The sequence below is a fragment of the Lycorma delicatula genome, chromosome 2 (genome assembly GCF_047948215.1).
Source record: "Lycorma delicatula isolate Av1 chromosome 2, ASM4794821v1, whole genome shotgun sequence".
Classification (NCBI taxonomy): Eukaryota; Metazoa; Arthropoda; class Insecta; order Hemiptera; family Fulgoridae; genus Lycorma; species Lycorma delicatula.
The window spans coordinates 212,551,081-212,569,447 of NC_134456.1; the positions used below are offsets into that span (position 1 = coordinate 212,551,081).

Below are 18,367 nucleotides of genomic sequence, written 5' to 3' on the forward strand. Positions count from 1 at the left end.
AAAAAAAAATAATGGTATTTAGAAAGGTAATCAAGTTTCTTTCTCTCATTTTAATCTGTGCAAGAAGTAAGTAGTTTGTTCCATTACAGAAAATTAAAAATTTGTACTTTATTAATTAGTACTTACAAGGCAAAACCATAAGCATACTGTCCTTTAAGGAATGTTTATTGGTGTTTAATAAAAAAAGCTTGTTTATCAACAAACTATGAATTCATATGTAATTACTGATAGTTTACGAAGTATTTTTACATATCAAGTATGGAAATAATAATTATTATTTTTTTTTTATATACAACAATTCAATAAAATTATGTTATGAAAATAATAAATACCATTATTAAATTTTTGTTATATTTTTTGGACGCAAAAATCTTTAATGACTTTATATGCAATAAATTTTTGAAACTACATGTTTCATCATGAAACTTATTGTGAATTTTAATTTCTTTAATTATGATTCACATTAAATGTAAATTAATAATGATTTGAAATTATAAGCTACTAAATTTGCATAACTTGCTGCTAAGTTGTGATAACCATAATTTAGATGAACAAGCTTCTGTTACTGCAGTTTTTGGTTTTTTGCTTTATAGATATTAAAGGCATTGATAAACTTTAACTTTGCTTTGATAAACTATTTTCTAATCTATTAATGGTATTTCTTTGTTGTCTGTTTCCTGTTAAGCTTTAAAATAATGCTGAATGTGTGATGTGTTTTGAAATGCTGATTTTACATGTTGTCATCTTTGGTTTTACAGATTGTCATTTTTGGATTTACATGTCATTTTTTTTGTATTAACTAGTGAATATAATATGTTGAAATTATTATTAATATAAGTTGTGGAATTATGTTTGCTTAATTAAATATTTCACCAATTAAATAAGTTATGAAATATTCTGTCAACAGCTAACAGTCCCCTTTAAAAAATACTGTATCACTCGGTATACTTCATAATTGTACAGTGACAAATTTACTTTCTGCTTTATTATATTGTTATTTTACATATTGTATGGAGTTAAGAGTAGTATAACATTGTTAATGATAAATTACAATCTTCCTGTTATGTATTTAGTTGAAATTGTATTATTGCAGAACTCTTTAATGTCTCCATCTTCTGGAAGCCGGAGTAGTGCTAGTAATAGCGGCTCAACATCTAGTAGTGAAAATGCTGGTTCTTCAGAACCAAGTACAACCCCTGTCGGTGGTACACGACCTCGTGCTGGCTCTGATAGTTCTTCAGGCAGCACTACATCTCGTGGCCCCGTTTCTAAAGTTATTGATCTCTTTCGTCATCGTTCTCACTCTGCTGTATCTGCTGAGGATAAACGCAAAGCGGTTAGTAACTGTAATTGATGTATGTTATTAAAAAAAAAAAACTAGCATGATCGGACATTTTTTAGTAGTTTTTTGTCAGTCTTAAAATATTTTGTAGAGTATTTATGTTCATTCAATCTAGAATGTTATAAATTATTCAGTATATGAAATTCATTTGTCTATAAAGACAGACATGTACTTAAATTTAAAAGTTATTTTTTACATAAATTTATTTATTTTAGGTACACTGCAGTAGGTTTGTGTAAGATTAAATAAATAATATAAAAAAAATAAACCATTGAAGATGGTGTTATTTACCTTACATCATTGTTTGTAGATTGTTTAATAAGTTATTACCTAGTAAATATTTGCATGAAAGAACCAACTGAAACCTGAAAAAAGTGTTAGGAAGACATTTACGAGATGCTTTAAACCACTTCAGTAGAAAATAAGTAAATATTTTATTCAGATATATATGTAACTATATACATTACATAGATCAAAGCAGGAATGGTAGGTATGTTATTCCATACATTAAAAGTAGAACCGTCCCAGTATTTGTCTGGATATTAAGGAAAACTGTGAGTAGGAGAGAGTAAAAATAAATAAAAAAATAGAAATTTAGTTTGTCGTTTTTTTATGTGAATAAAGGGCAACTAAAATAGTTTGTGAATCCTTTAAAGATTTAAAAGAAAGAAAAATAACTGTAGGAGGTAAAAAATAAAGAAAAATTTTGAAAAATGATCAGAAACACGAAATGATGCCAGAAAAAAATTCACTCTAAAAAAAGAGGTAATAGCAAAATGGACACAAGAATGAAGAAAAAAAACATTGAACCACATGTGCGAAATCATTAAGAAAAAAGAAGGCTAAAGGAAAGTTGATATTCAGTCTTTTAGCTGGTAAAATAGAGGTTTTTAAAGTGCCAAATTAATAATAAAAATAATAAATAAATACATGAAATAATAGTAAAGTAATTATGAAAATATTAAATAAATAAAATAGGAATAAAGAAAATGTATACATTAAGTGAAAAAAAACCAAAAAATCCATGTTTTTATATTTTCCCCCATTTTTTAATCATATGTAAAACTCAATGGTAGTAATATTGGTTCTGTAAAAATATCTTTTAATTTTATGTTTAATTAACTAGTAGGAAGATCTTTGTAATTTTAAAATTTATTAAAAATTGGCAAGAAAGCAGTGGAAGGAATGAGGGAGGACTTTCCTTTATACTTTAAAATATTGTGCTGAGTTTTATAAAAACAGATCTCTTATCTGGTTTGATAAAGATGGATATTGATAATTTTTAGGATTAGTTAAAGGTTTATAAATAAGTTAATTATTGGATAAAGAAATTCTCCATAAGATTTAACTGAAACTAAATATTTAAAAAAATAAATGTAACAAAGAAGGAACTCATCGAGTCATTTAAATTTATTTTTCATTATTTGTTCTAATTTTCATTCAGTTCTAAAACTAAATCTGTGTATTTGGTATTATTTTTTAAATGTTTCCTTGTCCTTCCAATTACTATTACCATTAACAGTTTATTTATTTGGTTATTTTTAATTTTGAAAGCTTAAGTTTTTTTATTTTTGTTAGAAAACATTTAATGAATTCCTTTAATGCGCTGTACTTGAGTGGCTATTTAATTTAGAAATTTTGACAATATAATAATAATAAATTTATTTTCAATATTTTTACAAATAAATTTTCATATTCTTATTTTCTGGCCTATCTAGCCTAGAGTAATATCAGTGCACTTGTTTCTGAATTATTAACACTGTAATTAATTACATTGTACTTTAATTTTACTAATGTAATATTTATCCTATCGAGTTTAGTTCTGTTACAAATTTTATACTTATGTGGCAGTATGTAGTGTAAAACTTTGAAACAGCATAATAGCATAACATTTTGAATTTAATTTTTCTTTTAACATTGATTTTCTTAGTTTAATTTATTGGTCTTTAACTTTAATTGATTTATTCTAATTTTGAGAAAATACTGCTCGTATCTTGGATATCAGGAACTTGTTTCATCTCTTCCTCAATGAATTTACTTTCAGTGATTATAGGTTTTATTTTTTTTATATAATATGTTATATATTTTAAGTCCTATGTAAACACAGAACTTTCTAAATAACTCTCTCAATACTGCCGGGATTTGCGTATTTTCTGGTTCCATACTTCATGTATTATATATTTGATGATTTTTGCAATCATTGAAAAATAATTTCAGTACTATGTATATATAAATTTCAGTATTTATTTATAAATTAAATGTGGGTAGAATATTTAGTTTTTTTTACTAAATTTATACTCGTAATAAAAGTCTACAGATAGTAAAATGGTTTTAATTGCCGATTAGTTAACTGTGCTTTTAGTTACCATTGACTAAAATTTCATTAATGAGCGTTACCTAGTAATATTTGTAGAAAAAATGTATTTATAATGTATGATACGCATAACCCACTATTATGAATAAAGAAACAGATTCCGGAGTAATAAAAAGTTTGATAAAACTGTACCTGCAAAATTGTGTATTTATTAAAGTGTTATAATTGAGAAACCATAAATATCTGAGCCTCATGCTTGAAGGAATATAGAGAACTCAGACAAATATAGAGAACACTTAGGAATATAGAGAATTTTAGTTTTGTAGAATAGTAATTAATACAGTCTTAGTCTTTAAAAAGACAATATCTTTTTTTTTCAGATTTGTTAAATATTTTTTTTATCAGCAATTCAAAAATACATATTGCACTGAATAACACCACAGATATTGATTTTTCATTCTTGATAATGTGGTATATGTACTGAGTACTACACAGCAAAAATTGATAATTAACATAGCAAAAAGAAAACGAATAAGCTGCTTTTTAACTTAGTAAATTAATTTTTAGTTTATAAAATACAATTTACTCTACTATAAATTTTACTGCTTTGTTCGTATTAAAACCTGTATTACTCGCACCAGCTTTTGCTAATTTTGTTTGCACTATGGTGGAGGGCTATTTGTTTTTTTTTTTTAATTGTTTGCTATATGTTGAATAATCCCTACTTATTTAATAAAAAAATTCTTTGTATGCTTCATTTGGGAGGTTTTTTTATGTCTATATTAATTTTTCCTGCCAAGTTAATATAAATTCAAATCGTTATACATCTGGGTAGAGAGATTCTTACATGTATTTTTTTTTTGTTGAGTTCTGCTGATCATTTACTATTATTAAAAAAAACTCTGATGTGGTCCCCACATGACTTCCTTGTATACCTATTAAATTACATATATACATTTTTTGCTGCAATTCATTTAAACTTATTTCATTTGAAAGTAAAATACGATCCTCCAATTCTTTAATAAAGTGGACAGTTACACAATTACTAAAATATTAATTTTTATTAACATCAAATATTCATACAATTATTAATTCAACAATCTTACATGAATATTAGGATAGAGTAAAAGTCCTTTTATTACTCATACTACTAGATCAGTATTATTTGTATCTTCGTGAGTTGCTGATTGAAAAAAGATTTCTGGTATCTTGTATAAATAAATGTTAACAATAATTAAACTATTTCATTTAGTGAACTCCTTTATACTGGTTACAAATGTTAATTTTGACCTTACGGAGTAAAATATTCAATTTTCATTATTGGATTACTTGGTGAATAGTTAAAAATGAAATTAAGATAGTTAAGAAATGAAAATGAAAAGAAATGATACTGAAAAAAGATAACATGAAGAAATTTATCTCAAAAAAACGACAAGAAGATGATTATGAAGAGGAAGAAAATGTTAAAACCAAAGAAAGAATGAAAAGGAAGAAAATGTTGCACAAAAAAATGAACAGGAAGAAAATATTGCAAACAAAGAAAGAATAAAAACAGTAAGAGAAGATGATAAATATAAAGAGGAAGAAAACATTAAGACCAAAGAAAGAATAAAAAAATTAAGGGACGATAATGAATATAAAGAGAGAGAAGATTTGAAAATGAGAGAACATGTACAAAATTCAGATCAGAAGAATTATATCAAACTAAAGAGCAATTAAATGATTGGGAAACAAACAAATAAACGAAATGATGATCAACTCCAACTTAGGGAGATATTGTCCGACAATATCACAGGAGTAATGAACTAAAAGATAAGAATTTTTTGTAATTTATTAGAGATTGGACATGTATGCCTCAGTGTATGTTGTTGTCTTGTGAGGCCCATTTTTCAATCACTCTGTAGTTAACTTTAATGTAGATAAAATTAAACAGAAATTTCAGAATAATTAAATAAAGTTTAACAGAAATTAAACTAGAAAATCTAAAAATAATACAATTTTCAATTAGTATTAAATAATCAGATGTTTCACCAAACCTATTACATATACACATATGTAATAATGCCTATTAAATTACATATACACATTTTTAAAAGTGCATAAAATTTTATTTCACTAATAACTTCTGAATTTTTTAAAATATTTTTTGTTTTTTATTGTTATTATTGAATTATTATTTATTGTGAAACTTTTTACGATCTGGTTAATAACTATTAATAAATCAATATATTTAAATGAAAAAAAAGTTAAAAAAAAGGACATGAAGTCTGAGTTGAACCGATATGCCTTCCCTTGTAAGATCCAAATATTTCATTAATTAAAGTTTTATTTGGCTATAACTAGAACTAATGAAAATAAGTATGACGTATGACATCTCGTTGAAAAGCTCTCAATGAGGGCTTATTACTACAGTTAAGAAAAAGTCTGAAATGTGCAACTCCCATTTTGATTGCAATCAACTCAACCAAAATTGTCCAAAAAAAGCCCAAAATCCCAAAGAATTTTGATACTCTTACCTCAACCAAAATGAAAATTTGTTCTATATTTTTAAAATGCACAAAGTAACTGAAATTAAGTCATTAAATTAAAAGAATATGAATATTCAGTTTATTTAATGAAAATGGATTTATTTTAACTGTTATGTTTTAAACACACTGAACTGTCTTGGATTATTTTCTCATGAGTTGTGGATATTTGAAGGTTTATCATTAAATTAATATATATATATATATATATATATATATATATATAGACTTTTATTTAGACTATATATTTTTGTTATGAGAATTGTTTTTTAATAAATAAAAATCAAATAGTGAAAATTAAAACAAAAATGAATTTAGTTAGCTTTGAATGAATTGAAGCCAGATAGTCCAAGGGGCATCTGTTTTAAAATTGGCATATTTGGACTTTTTCTATATTATCACCAATTTTTGCTTAAATGCCTTTAGAATATCATCAGAAATGATTATTTTTTTATGTACCAATTTAAAAAAGTGTGCTTAAGTTTTTATTAAACAAAATGAAAAAAAAAAAATCGCAAAAATATCCATTTTTTTTCTCTCTTATTTCCGTAGATAACTCGATGACTGTTCATTTTAGAGATAAGATCAAGAGAGAAAAAATTTCATTATTAAATTTTACACACAATATTGTGGGTTGCAAATCGAAAAATGCATTATTATTGATGCAAAAATAACAATAACTGCCAAAAAAATGAAAAAAAACAAGATTTTTTGGGAATCTTTTTTGAGTTCTTATGTTATACATAGGACCTTCAGATTTTGCCTCAAAGAACTTTTTGATATGATAAAGCAACACACCAAATTTCAGCAAAATCAGTCTCACAGTTTTTGCATAATAATTTTGCAACCAGATGTAAAAAGAAAAATGCGATTTTTCTAAATTGTGTAGACCCTGAAATGAAGTCTTTAGATACTTGAAAATTTATTCATATATAAAATAGCATTCATACTTCTGACTGCATTTTGGAAAATTTAAATCGGGTAATTAGGAGAGGCGAAGGAATTTTTTTAAAGCTTATCAGCATATAAGTAATTTTTACTTGGTAAGTAACTTTTCCGTAGAAATTGGAAGTAAACACAAGAATAAAATAACAAAAAATAGTTTATTAAATATATAGATTAGTATCTTATGATAATTTTTGTATATAGATGCAAGTGATCTGACACAAGGTGATAAGGTGACTGACATTTTTGTATTTGCATGTGATAAGTTAAAGCAATTTCCAATTGTTACTGTTCCGAAGAATGTCCTGTGCTAGTCTGCATGTAGCCATGAGAGTGAAGAGTGAATGGTGTCTTGTTGCATTTTTCATTGAGCGAACATACTGTCACATATTTGTATGCTGAGTTTAATAAAATGAAGGTGATATTCAGTTCTACAAATGACAGTGTCGCATTGTGTCACCTTACAAATTATTGCTTTGGTGTGTATCCTTTTTCAGGTGTGTGCTGATCCTTTTTCAGGGAAGCAGTACATTACTCCTGTTGTTTTCACTCATAGGGGAATTGTTATTATGATTATTTTTTTTTTCATTCTATTATGAATTCATGTGGGAGTCATTTGTGCTTATTGTAAAGAGTTTGTTTTGATTAAACTTAAAAAAAAAAATTACTGTATTTTTTAAAATATAATAATGAGAGAGAAAGTTATATTTATTTGATTGCATATCTTATTTTTGAATGTTTTTTAAAAATTCAGGTGTGTGAATTACATGAGTAAAAACAGTAAGTGGCAATAATCAGATCTAAACTCTAATTCTAATAGTACTTCAGCAACTGTAGAATAAATTTATAGTAATGTTATTTTTTTATATAATGTTATTTTTTTATGTTTTATGTAATATTTTTGATTCTATGTCTTGTTTAAGAAAATTTTTTTTACAAGATTTGTGGTGAATATGATTGTTTGTAAATAATGTTCATTAAGTTTAGGACTGGTGGACCAATCTGTTTGCTACCATTAAATACTGTAAAAAATTGTAATTTATTATCATGATTTAGCTAATTATCATAAATAAGTCTTTATTCTAACATCAACTGAGATTAATACTTATTGATTAGCTATTAAATAATTTATATTTAATAATTCATTAACTTGTCAAATAAGATCAAGAGAGTCTTATGGATCGGTCATATTACTCAGTATTTTTTGTAACAATATTTCCTACATTTTTTATGAAATATTAAAAAATATTTACCTTAAAAGTTAAATATTTTGTATCAGTTTTAGTTGTAATACTTTTCATTGGTATGGCAGCATTATAAAAGATTATTATATAAATATTAGATATCAATTTTTCTTTAAAAACGATTGAAATTTAGTAATAGCATCGGTTGCACTAAGGAAGGCTTTATTAACTTAGACTCTTCTGGCTCCTTAAATCTAGTTAGTACAATCCTTGTTATTTAGTTTTAATAATTAGGATGATATGGTATTTGAAATTCAAATTCATATAAAAACTTGTGATAATGAAAGTATGTAGGTAGAAGAGATGCACTGTAAGATTGCTTTTTTATTTTTTTAATAAATTTAATATGGTAAAATAGTAATTGAATTAATCAAAGGGGTTTTTAATAATTAAAATATTCACTAAAATTGATTATAAATAAATTAAAATTGAAACTAAAAAAAATTCCACTTTTTTAAAAATTTGGGAGCTCATCCATCAGTCGAGGAGTATTAAGTTATTTTAGGGACTTGTTTAAAAAAATTTGAGCATTAATAATTTTAAATTGTGAAAAAATTTTTTCTGATTTTGGAGGCAGCCATACTCAAGCAGCCTATCACAAATGGGGAAGCATTTGAGTAAAATTAATTTTTAAGAAAATAATCCCAAGTCATATTGATAAATTTAAAAAAGAAATTTTTAAAATTGTTAAAAAAATACAAAGATAAAGCCTTTGTTTATTTGTTTATTTAATTTTCTAGGAAGATGGCAAAAATTTTAATTTTTTTTTTTCAAGAAAACTAAAAGGCTAAAAAACTAAAAGGATATCCAAAAATGAAAATTTTTACATTTTAAATGCGATGGGTAACTTGTGAGATGTATTTAAATTTAAAATATATTTAAAAAATTTTTTTTAATTAAAAAATATATTTTTCGTTACCTCAGACCATTCCCGTATTCCTTAAATTAAATTGTACACAATTTCTTTAAACCTAACCTCCCTTTTTCTGTGTAGCTTTGGAACCACTGTAAGGTATTACTTCAGAGGATGAATTAAGATGATATGTATGAATGTAAATGAAGTGTTGTCTTGTGCAGTCTTAGGTCAACCAATCCTGAGACGTGTATGTATAAATCTGACATAAATAAGTTTTGTGTACTCTTTTTTTTAGTAAGATAGTAGCCTCTTCTTATTCTTATTTTTATTGCTAATGGAACTCCATTGTTCTGTATCATAACTGAAATGTGATCTTATAAAAGAGAAAAATAAAATTTTATTTAGCATAATGATATAATGCATATTTTATAATGCATATTATGATTTTGAACATTTTCTACAAAGGTAGTCGATATGAACAAACAATAAATATAATTTGTGTATGTGTGATTAACTAGTTAAAAAGTCTTCTTTTTCAAATGTTATACTCAACAATTCATTTTTTTAATATTATATATAAATTAAATCTAACATGTCAAATTTATTATATATTCTTTAAACCTGTTTTCTTTAAAATGTTGCATCAAAGCCCAGCTTGAATATTGGAACATGTTTTAGTTGGTATGCAGAATAGTTTTCTAAACAACTATTCCAATTAAAAAAAAGAGTTAATTTTTCATAAGTTCATAAAACAACTTTTAATAAGTACTTTTTAAGTTGCAATAAAACTTATTTTGGAAAATGTAAGGCTCACAGCCAGTATAAATGATTAAAATGATGAATTTGGGAAGTTTTTTCAGTACTATTTTATAAAAAAAAATCATTAAACATAAAGCAGCCTCTTTTTTCTGTATATCACTGAGGAAATAAATAAAGAGGTGCATTTTTAAGTTAGAAATAATCTAAATTTACTAGCAGTTACAAAGTAATGAGTTATTCCTTTCTTTGTATTACATTTTAATATGTGACTAAACAAGTTTAATATATTAAAATAATAAAAGTACTAATTTTACTTGAATTAACCTATCTCTAGCAAATTATTTGTTTCACCCTGACAATTACAGACTTACCCCTCAATTACACAAATGATCACACCCTGACCAGGATTCTACCACATTACTTTATGGGTAAAAGGTAGAGATGCTATCACTCTGCCTTGGAGTTGGAGGTTAGCATAATTATGTGAAAAGATGGATGAACTGAAAAAATATGTATTGTTTAAGTTTTATAACTGCTGTTGTCCATAATGAGTTATCGTACAAAATCCTGTGTAGATATATTGCTTGTTAAAAAGGTTTTAACATATGTTTTTAAATCCTCTTTTCAAGCTTTTGTTTTAAAAATGACATTTAGAGTTTCAGACTGTTGCAGTTATTCAGTTTTGAAAAATATGGTGCCTTTAGTCCCTCTTTTTTGTTTTTCATTAGTATGGTTGGAACAATTAAATAAAATTCTTTGAAGTTGTTTTTTATATAATAAAATTTTATAAAAAAAAAAACAAAAAACAAAACTGCAGCCATTCTGAGTAACTGAGCAAAAAAAACATAAATTAATAATCTTTTTGGAGTCAACTCTGTCATTTAAATGATTTTGGTGTTATTTTCCATTAATTTACATTCTATGACAAAACATATTTACTGCATCCTACCCCTAGTATCTTTTTTATTATATCCCACTCTTTGTTTTCCTCTATATGAGGTCTGTTCAGAAAATAACCAAACTTTATTTTATTAATCTTTATTATAAATTTTACAGATTATTGGTCCTTGTCATCTTTAAAGTACTCCCCTCCCGTATTCACCCACTTTTCCCAGTGGTGTTTCCACTTTGCAAAGCATTCCTGGATAGCTTCATTTGAAATGACCTTTTAGGTCCATGACAAATTTGCATTAATGTCATCAGTAGTCTCAAAACGGCATCCTTTTCATCGCCAATTTTAATTTTGGAAATAAGAAAAAATTGCAAGGAGCCAGGTCTGGTGAGTAGGGAGACTGAAGAAGGACAGTCATATGATTTTTGCCACAAAACTGACTAATTGACAAAGGTGTGGACGCATCATCGTGGTGAAGGAACCATGAGTTGTCTCGCCACAACTCTGGTCTCTTTTTTGCAAATTTTTTCATTTAACTGTTGTAAAATGCCTTGATATTATACACAGTTCACTGTTTCACCTTGAGGCAAGAATTCAAAATGCAAAATTCTATTAAAATCAAAAAAACGAGAAACCATCACTTTGACATTGGATCGAGACTGCTTTCTTGGAGTGTGGAGATCCTTTGCCAGTTCATTGTGATGATTGAACTTTTGTCTTGACATTCTAGACGTAAACCCAGCTTTTGTCTCCTGTTATCATACTTTGCATGAATGTTTCATCATCATTGCCTGTTCAAGAAGTTGCCAATAAACGTTCACTCTTGTTTCATTCTTTCTGGTGTTCGGTCATCAAATGAGGAACAATCATTGCTGCAACTTGATGCATGTTCAGTTTTTCAGTCAAAATGTCATGGCATGTTCCTATCAAGATCCTCTTGATTGGAACCTCTTGATGATCAAGACGATCATCAAGATCAAGAACCTCTCATGCAAGTTCTCTAACAGTTGATCAGCGATTTGAACGCACCAGGTTGTTGATTTTCTGAACGCAGGTATCATCAGTTGAAAGCAAAGGCTTTCCTGGTCGAGGGTCATCTTCTATTGACTGAGACCACTTTTAAATCATGAAAACCATTTGCAACATTGTGTATGACTCAGAGCATCATCTCTGTAAGCTTGTTTCAAAGGTTGAAACATTTCTGTGAAAGTTTCCCCAGTTTCATGCAAAATTTTATGTTGTATTGTTAACCCTGAAAATCGCACATTATAAAAATCATTACTAACAGTTAAACACATTGCACTCAAATAACAATAACAAGAAAACTAAGCAACATATCAACAATCCAAGAACATGTGCTTACAGATGAGATTATTTGGAACACAGTGCTGCCAACCGCATGTCACTAAATATCTCCATTGATGCATAATTAAAAATGTTTGATTATTTTCTGAACACAACTTGTAGTTTTCATCTGCTACTCGACTTTCTATCTCTAAATTAAGTACATATTGAAGTTGCATTACACAGCTAACCAATCTCAATTTGAAATTAATTTCTTCAACATTCTGCTAAAAAATATTTTACTTCTATTAAGCTAAAATTTCTTTAATTTTGAATTTGATCAACTTCTGTAATTTATAACAATTTTCTCTAAACTATATCTCAGAAACCTTTGAGATATACCATTTCCTTTTCATATTTAATATAATTTTTTTTTTAACATCTCTGTTCTAACCTTTATTGACATAAAACTGATAGACAAAAAAAAATTGTAATGTATCTCTAAGTGTGATTCCATTTCTTGAATTGCTTTTTTGCTTACATTACAGATCTTTAAATACAATTTTTCTATCACCCTTAGTTTTAAATAAATTACCCTTCAAAAAAATTAAGGGAAAATATAGTTAAAATGTGTAAAATTTATAATTTTGCATGGCCGTATCTGTGTTAGAATGATTTTGCTGATACTTTTCTTTTATAAGTAGCCTCAGGCACATTCTGAATTAATGTCCAACAATAATCGGCTAGCGTTTAGTATTCCATTTTCCTTTATATCAGCTTTCCATCACCGAAATGTCTTGGTGGAAATGTTCACCGTGTTCATCACTTACATCTCCAAGGTTGTCCGGGAAAAAATCCAGATGTGAGTGGAAGAAATGTATCTTCAAAAACATGTTACATCCCATAGCTCTGTATGAAGTAAGAATTTGATTAATAATATTGTGGTAATTTTTGCATTTTTGTTTGTCAAGTAAACTTTTGCAAACTTCTTTATATGAAGCCCAAGCTGCACTTTCTACATTATTTAACATTGAGTTAAATACTTCATCTTTGACCAGCTCTCTTATTTGAGGATCACCAAATATTCCTTCTTTAATATTTCCTTCATTTACAGACTATCCTTCTTCATTGCTTTTACACAATTTTTCATTAGTCCTAGCTTGATATGGAGAGGGGGTAAAAATATATTTTTGGGTTCAACTAGGGGCTCATGAATAATATTTTATCCAATTGGAGTTAAGTTGTCTCATTTCTTCCACTCTTTGGTAACATAATGTTTATCCCTAGCTCAGCAGTCCCATTCGTAAAGAAAACACATGTATTTGGTATAGACTAACTGCATGCCTAATAAAATAGCTATAACTTTCAAAATACCACATATATTCCAGCTATGTTTTTTATAATTTATTTTTTCAAAAACCTCTTTCATCACATCATATGTCTCTTTCAAATTAATTAACCATAAGCGATTGGTATCGAAGGGTCTTTGTTACCTTTGTCTAATAGAACCACTTTTAAACTACACTTAGACAAATGTGTGAAAAGACGCCAGTCCTCAGGTTTATGAACTTGTCCTAAGTCCAACATATGCTCATCAGTAATTGTGCAATAAATCAAATTATTTCCATCAGTAAAGTACTGAGCAAGTTCTTTTTGTCAGCTTCGAAAGCCTGAAATTTTTGTATTTTTTTTAGTAAATTCCATCTTGATCCTAACAGTTCAGTTTGATTTTTTGCTAATTTAAATCCCTAACCAATTATTTATAGCTTAAAAATTATGTTAATAAAGTTAAACGATAAGAAATGAGCTAACAAAATACAATATACGAGCTTATAATGCTAACTAGATGTTGAAAAATGAAAAAAAATCCTTTAATTAAAATTTAAAAATATTTCAAAAATGTTGGGTGATAGAAAGATTCTGAGTTCATTTTCCCAGCATCAAAAAACAGATTAAAATCATATATCGCCTGTTAGGAAACAAAAATTATGTTTATCAGTGTAATTTATTGTAATTCATGTTGTAATTTCAATTATTCAAAAGCTTTAACATTTCATGGATATTTTTTAGTGGATTCTTATCAATTTAAACACCAAATACTTCTTACACAATCGATCTCAGAAATATTCATTACAGTTTTTATTACATTATTTTCAGAAGAAAAGAAAGTATTTCTATCTTAATATTTTGTTATGAATATTTTACGTCTATTCAAATTAGCATATTTTTGTATAATCTACTGTTACTATATCTACTGTTAAGTTTTTTATTATTCAGACAAAAAATCAATAGTTATGCAACCAAAGTTGAAAATCCCAATTTCTAGATTGAATTAAATTTCCATTTATTATTCTTATTTATCAGTTGTTCATGTTAAGAATAACTAAATTCAAAACCTCACAAAATTCAAGGAGTTTTTCCTACAAATTAATATACCTGTAAACTCTCTTTCACATATTACAAGGTAATCCATTATATTTTCATCTGGTGTAACTTAATTATCCGATATTCAACAACTTAAATCCCTTATTATGAGAGTATCCCTAAAGTAAAGACTGTTTCATTGTAAACAAATTTATTCTGAAAACTTTATAAATATTTTTTATTTTTCTTAAACTACAAACCTTATATTACTTGAATATAATTGTTACATGAATTAAGACATTTATTGTAGTGATACATCAGCTTCAATATACCCTTGCCATATTCTTCTGCTGCCAGTCCATTTAGCCACTGATTAACAGCATTTTTAAGTTCATTGTCACCTGTGAATTGCTTACCGCTCAAAAACTCTTTCAATTTTCCAAACAAATGGTAATCAGAAGGAGCTAAGTCCAGACTATATGGTGGGTGATCGTAAATTCCCATCCAAATGTTCTCAGTTAATCACATGTCAGACCTGCAAAATGTGGTGGACGTACATTATTGTGCAGTAGGATGATGCCATTGATCAGCCGCCATGCTGGTTGAATGGCATGCAGTAACTTACGTGGAGTTTTTTGGTATTTATAGTCATTTCACATGGCATGTAATCAATCAGCAGTATGCCAAACCGATCCCAAAAGACTGTGGCCATCAGTTTGCATCCAAATGTCTCTGGCTTGACCTTTGTTGGGTCTGGTTGGTGATTGAGGATGACGCCATTCACTTGACTGCCATTTTCTCTCTAACATGTGGTACGAAATCCATATTTCATCACCGGCAATGATTGAATTGAGGAATTCATCACCTTTTTTATACAGCACATAAAAAATTCCAAAGCAGATGTCATTTGGATTTTTTTATGACATTCCGTTAAGACATACGGTACCTAACATGCACAAACCTTTCTGAAGCCTGCATGGTCATGAACAGTGCAACCAATAACAGCTCTTGAAACATAAGGAAAAAGAAGGGCCAGGTCGGAAATTGTTGAGCTGCAATCTTCTCTGATTTCATCAACAATACATTTCAACAAGTCCTCGATGATTATCGAGAGCCTCCCTAAACATTCTTCATTATGTGCATTAATTCTGTGATTTCTAAACCTTTCACACCATTTTCAGATGTTTCTTTTATTCATTACATTATCACCAAACACAGCAACCAACTGCCTATGAATTTTAGCCGGCTTAATATTTTGATGGTTTAAAAACGTGTGACTCCATGTATTTCACAGTCGACGGCAACATAGATTTTTCTATTCTTTTTATAACGTTATAACTCGCATGTTAATCAAAGATACTGGAACACAACAACTTACAGGCAACAATGCAGTATGTACATTATTAGCATGGCCATGAATGATACAGGTTCGCCAACCTTAAGGGGAGAAATTTTCTAGTGGTCTTTACTTTAGAGATATCCCTCATAAAATAACACTACTTTAAACTGTTTAGTGAATTTTATTTAGGGTATGAGTCTTCAATTCTTTGTATTTCTTTCATATTTCACAGACTGAAAAATGGATTGTAGATTGTAAAATGTTTCTGTCAGTACCTTACAGCTTAATGTATTTCTCTCGTGTATACCTGCTGAAAAATTTTGTAATGCTATTATTCAGGATCAATAATAAATTAATGTGTTGACTCTATCTTCTGAGTTTGTTTCAATTTTTGTACTCTATTATTAAAGACATAATAATTACTAATACAGCTTAGAGACTATAGTTAGAGACTAAACAGATTAGATAGATTTAAAAGTGCACCTATTGTAAGAAGTGCATACTTGTACATTATGCTCATTATGTTTTTAAAAATTTTGTCAACTATGTACATAGGTATTTGTACATAGATACATTTGTTTATGATATCATTATGTGCTAAAGGAGCTTGGATGGGAGATGCATATATATTAAAAATAATTTTATTTTTTCTATATAATTAATGAGTGTGTTCAGAGAATATTTGTTTTTCCAGGTAGTTGGTGAATTTTGTGCTAAATTTGTATTGTGAAACACCCTGACAGACCGTCACAACTGTTTACGACAGTTGATTTTCTGCCTGCTCTGTCTTGTTGGAAGATTATTCTCTTAAATGACAGAAATTTATTTTTCTTGTTAATAATATATTTAATATAACCAGTTTTTTTTTAGCTTGCTTTCATAACCAAATATTTGGTTTTATATTTTCCATGTACTTTCAGTTAGTGGAATGTTAGGTGAAATTCAGAATTAGGTATTTACTTATGCATAATTTCCAGTTTTTTGATCCTAATTTTATAGTGGAATTATTTATTTTACCATAATATTACTTTTTTGAGAACAAAATTCTTCCTTCGTAAATGAACACGGAAGTTAGCAGATGGGCTTAAATAAGTCTTAAGTAATTATCTTTGTTACAAACTTTAACTAACCAGGAATTTAACATTTTCTAAAGTTTTTTTGAGTAAATTTCATGAAATCAATTTCTTCAGACACTGTCATTATGCTTACTATGATAGGCAGGTTTAAAAAGACCTCTCTACCTAAAAGTTGTAAAACATTGAATTCACCTAATCTAAATATTCTAGCAAAAATTTCAAACCCCGATCTTATAGGCTGCCCCTTAATTTTTTACATTAAATACCCTTCTGTTGATGGTTGCTACATATTACCCTTAAAATATATTGTAATTGCATAAAAACCTGATTGATACTTCTTTCTACCTAAATTACAATTATTTGTTAACACCTTAATTTTTTTACTACTGTAAGCATCATTATCTATACTGTTTGTTTCTATGACAGTCTTACAAATTTGGTTATTTTTTTATATTTATATTCAATTTTTCATTAGATTAGACACATTTCGTCAAACACCTAAGATGATTTACTTACTCCATTTTAACTGCATTTCCTCCACAAGAACGAAGATGTTGTCTATTTACCATTATATTGATTGTAACATATATTTTCTTCTTAATTCTCTTCAGAAAATCTGTTTGGAGATCAGGTAGTATCACTCGCTTTATTCCGGATTTTAAAAACATAAAAAAAAATCGTTATTTATAGTGAAGGTAATTTCCTTTTGTTTATGGATGTTTGGCAAAATGTGATTGACATCCTAATCATATATATGTGCAACGAAACAGTTATTATCACAATTTTTCGAAGGCAGTGAGTGTAGTTTTTCTAAACATTTTGTACAAATTTTGAAATGATTAAACATTTGTAAGAATCGTACAGAGACATTCTCTATGACTTGAGTAGATTCTTTAAAATATTTTCTTTTACAGAAATATTATTACTATGATGAGTTTTTAAGTAATAATGATTTTTACAAAGATTAAAAAAAACTCATTTTTCCTTTTTTCATTCCTGTTTAATGTTATGTAAATATTTGCTCAAATAATTTTCAGTAAGCGAATTTTTATCTATTATGTAGTTATTCTATTTGTTTAGTTTCTACATGTGTTTTATTTAATATTTTGTGCATTTTTACATGAAATAAAATTGAGCATGTACTTACTGCTCCATGGTTTTACAACAGTTTCCTCTAGATCTAGCCAGGTACTGTTGTAGACATTCCACTTGGTGCTTATCTCATACAGCATAGTCCCTGCTCCCCTTTGCCACCAGCCCATTGTCTATAATTGTTTCGAATAAAAGCTAGTTATGATTCATCACAACTATAACACGTAACCGTAATAGCTTATTTGCTCGGTATGTAAAATTACTAATTATCTCATGTTTGTTTTCATTTTTAAGTAAATTAAAGATACAGTAATAAAATTTAACAGAAACTAAAA

At 27.6% G+C, this 18,367-nt stretch overlaps 1 protein-coding gene across 2 annotated transcripts in view; it reads left to right on the forward strand.

Annotated features, from left to right (window-relative positions):
- Window positions 1-18,367, forward strand: part of SNF4Agamma (SNF4/AMP-activated protein kinase gamma subunit) — a 1,283,477-nt gene that overhangs the window by 660,830 nt on the left and 604,280 nt on the right. The window contains exon 5 of one of the 2 annotated variants that reach the window (XM_075357143.1): window positions 1,094-1,336. The exons of the other annotated variant lie outside the window; for it this stretch is intronic. Coding sequence (XP_075213258.1) covers window positions 1,094-1,336 — 243 coding nt within the window. The remainder of the gene's footprint in view (window positions 1-1,093; window positions 1,337-18,367) is intronic. 2 annotated transcript variants of the gene reach the window in all.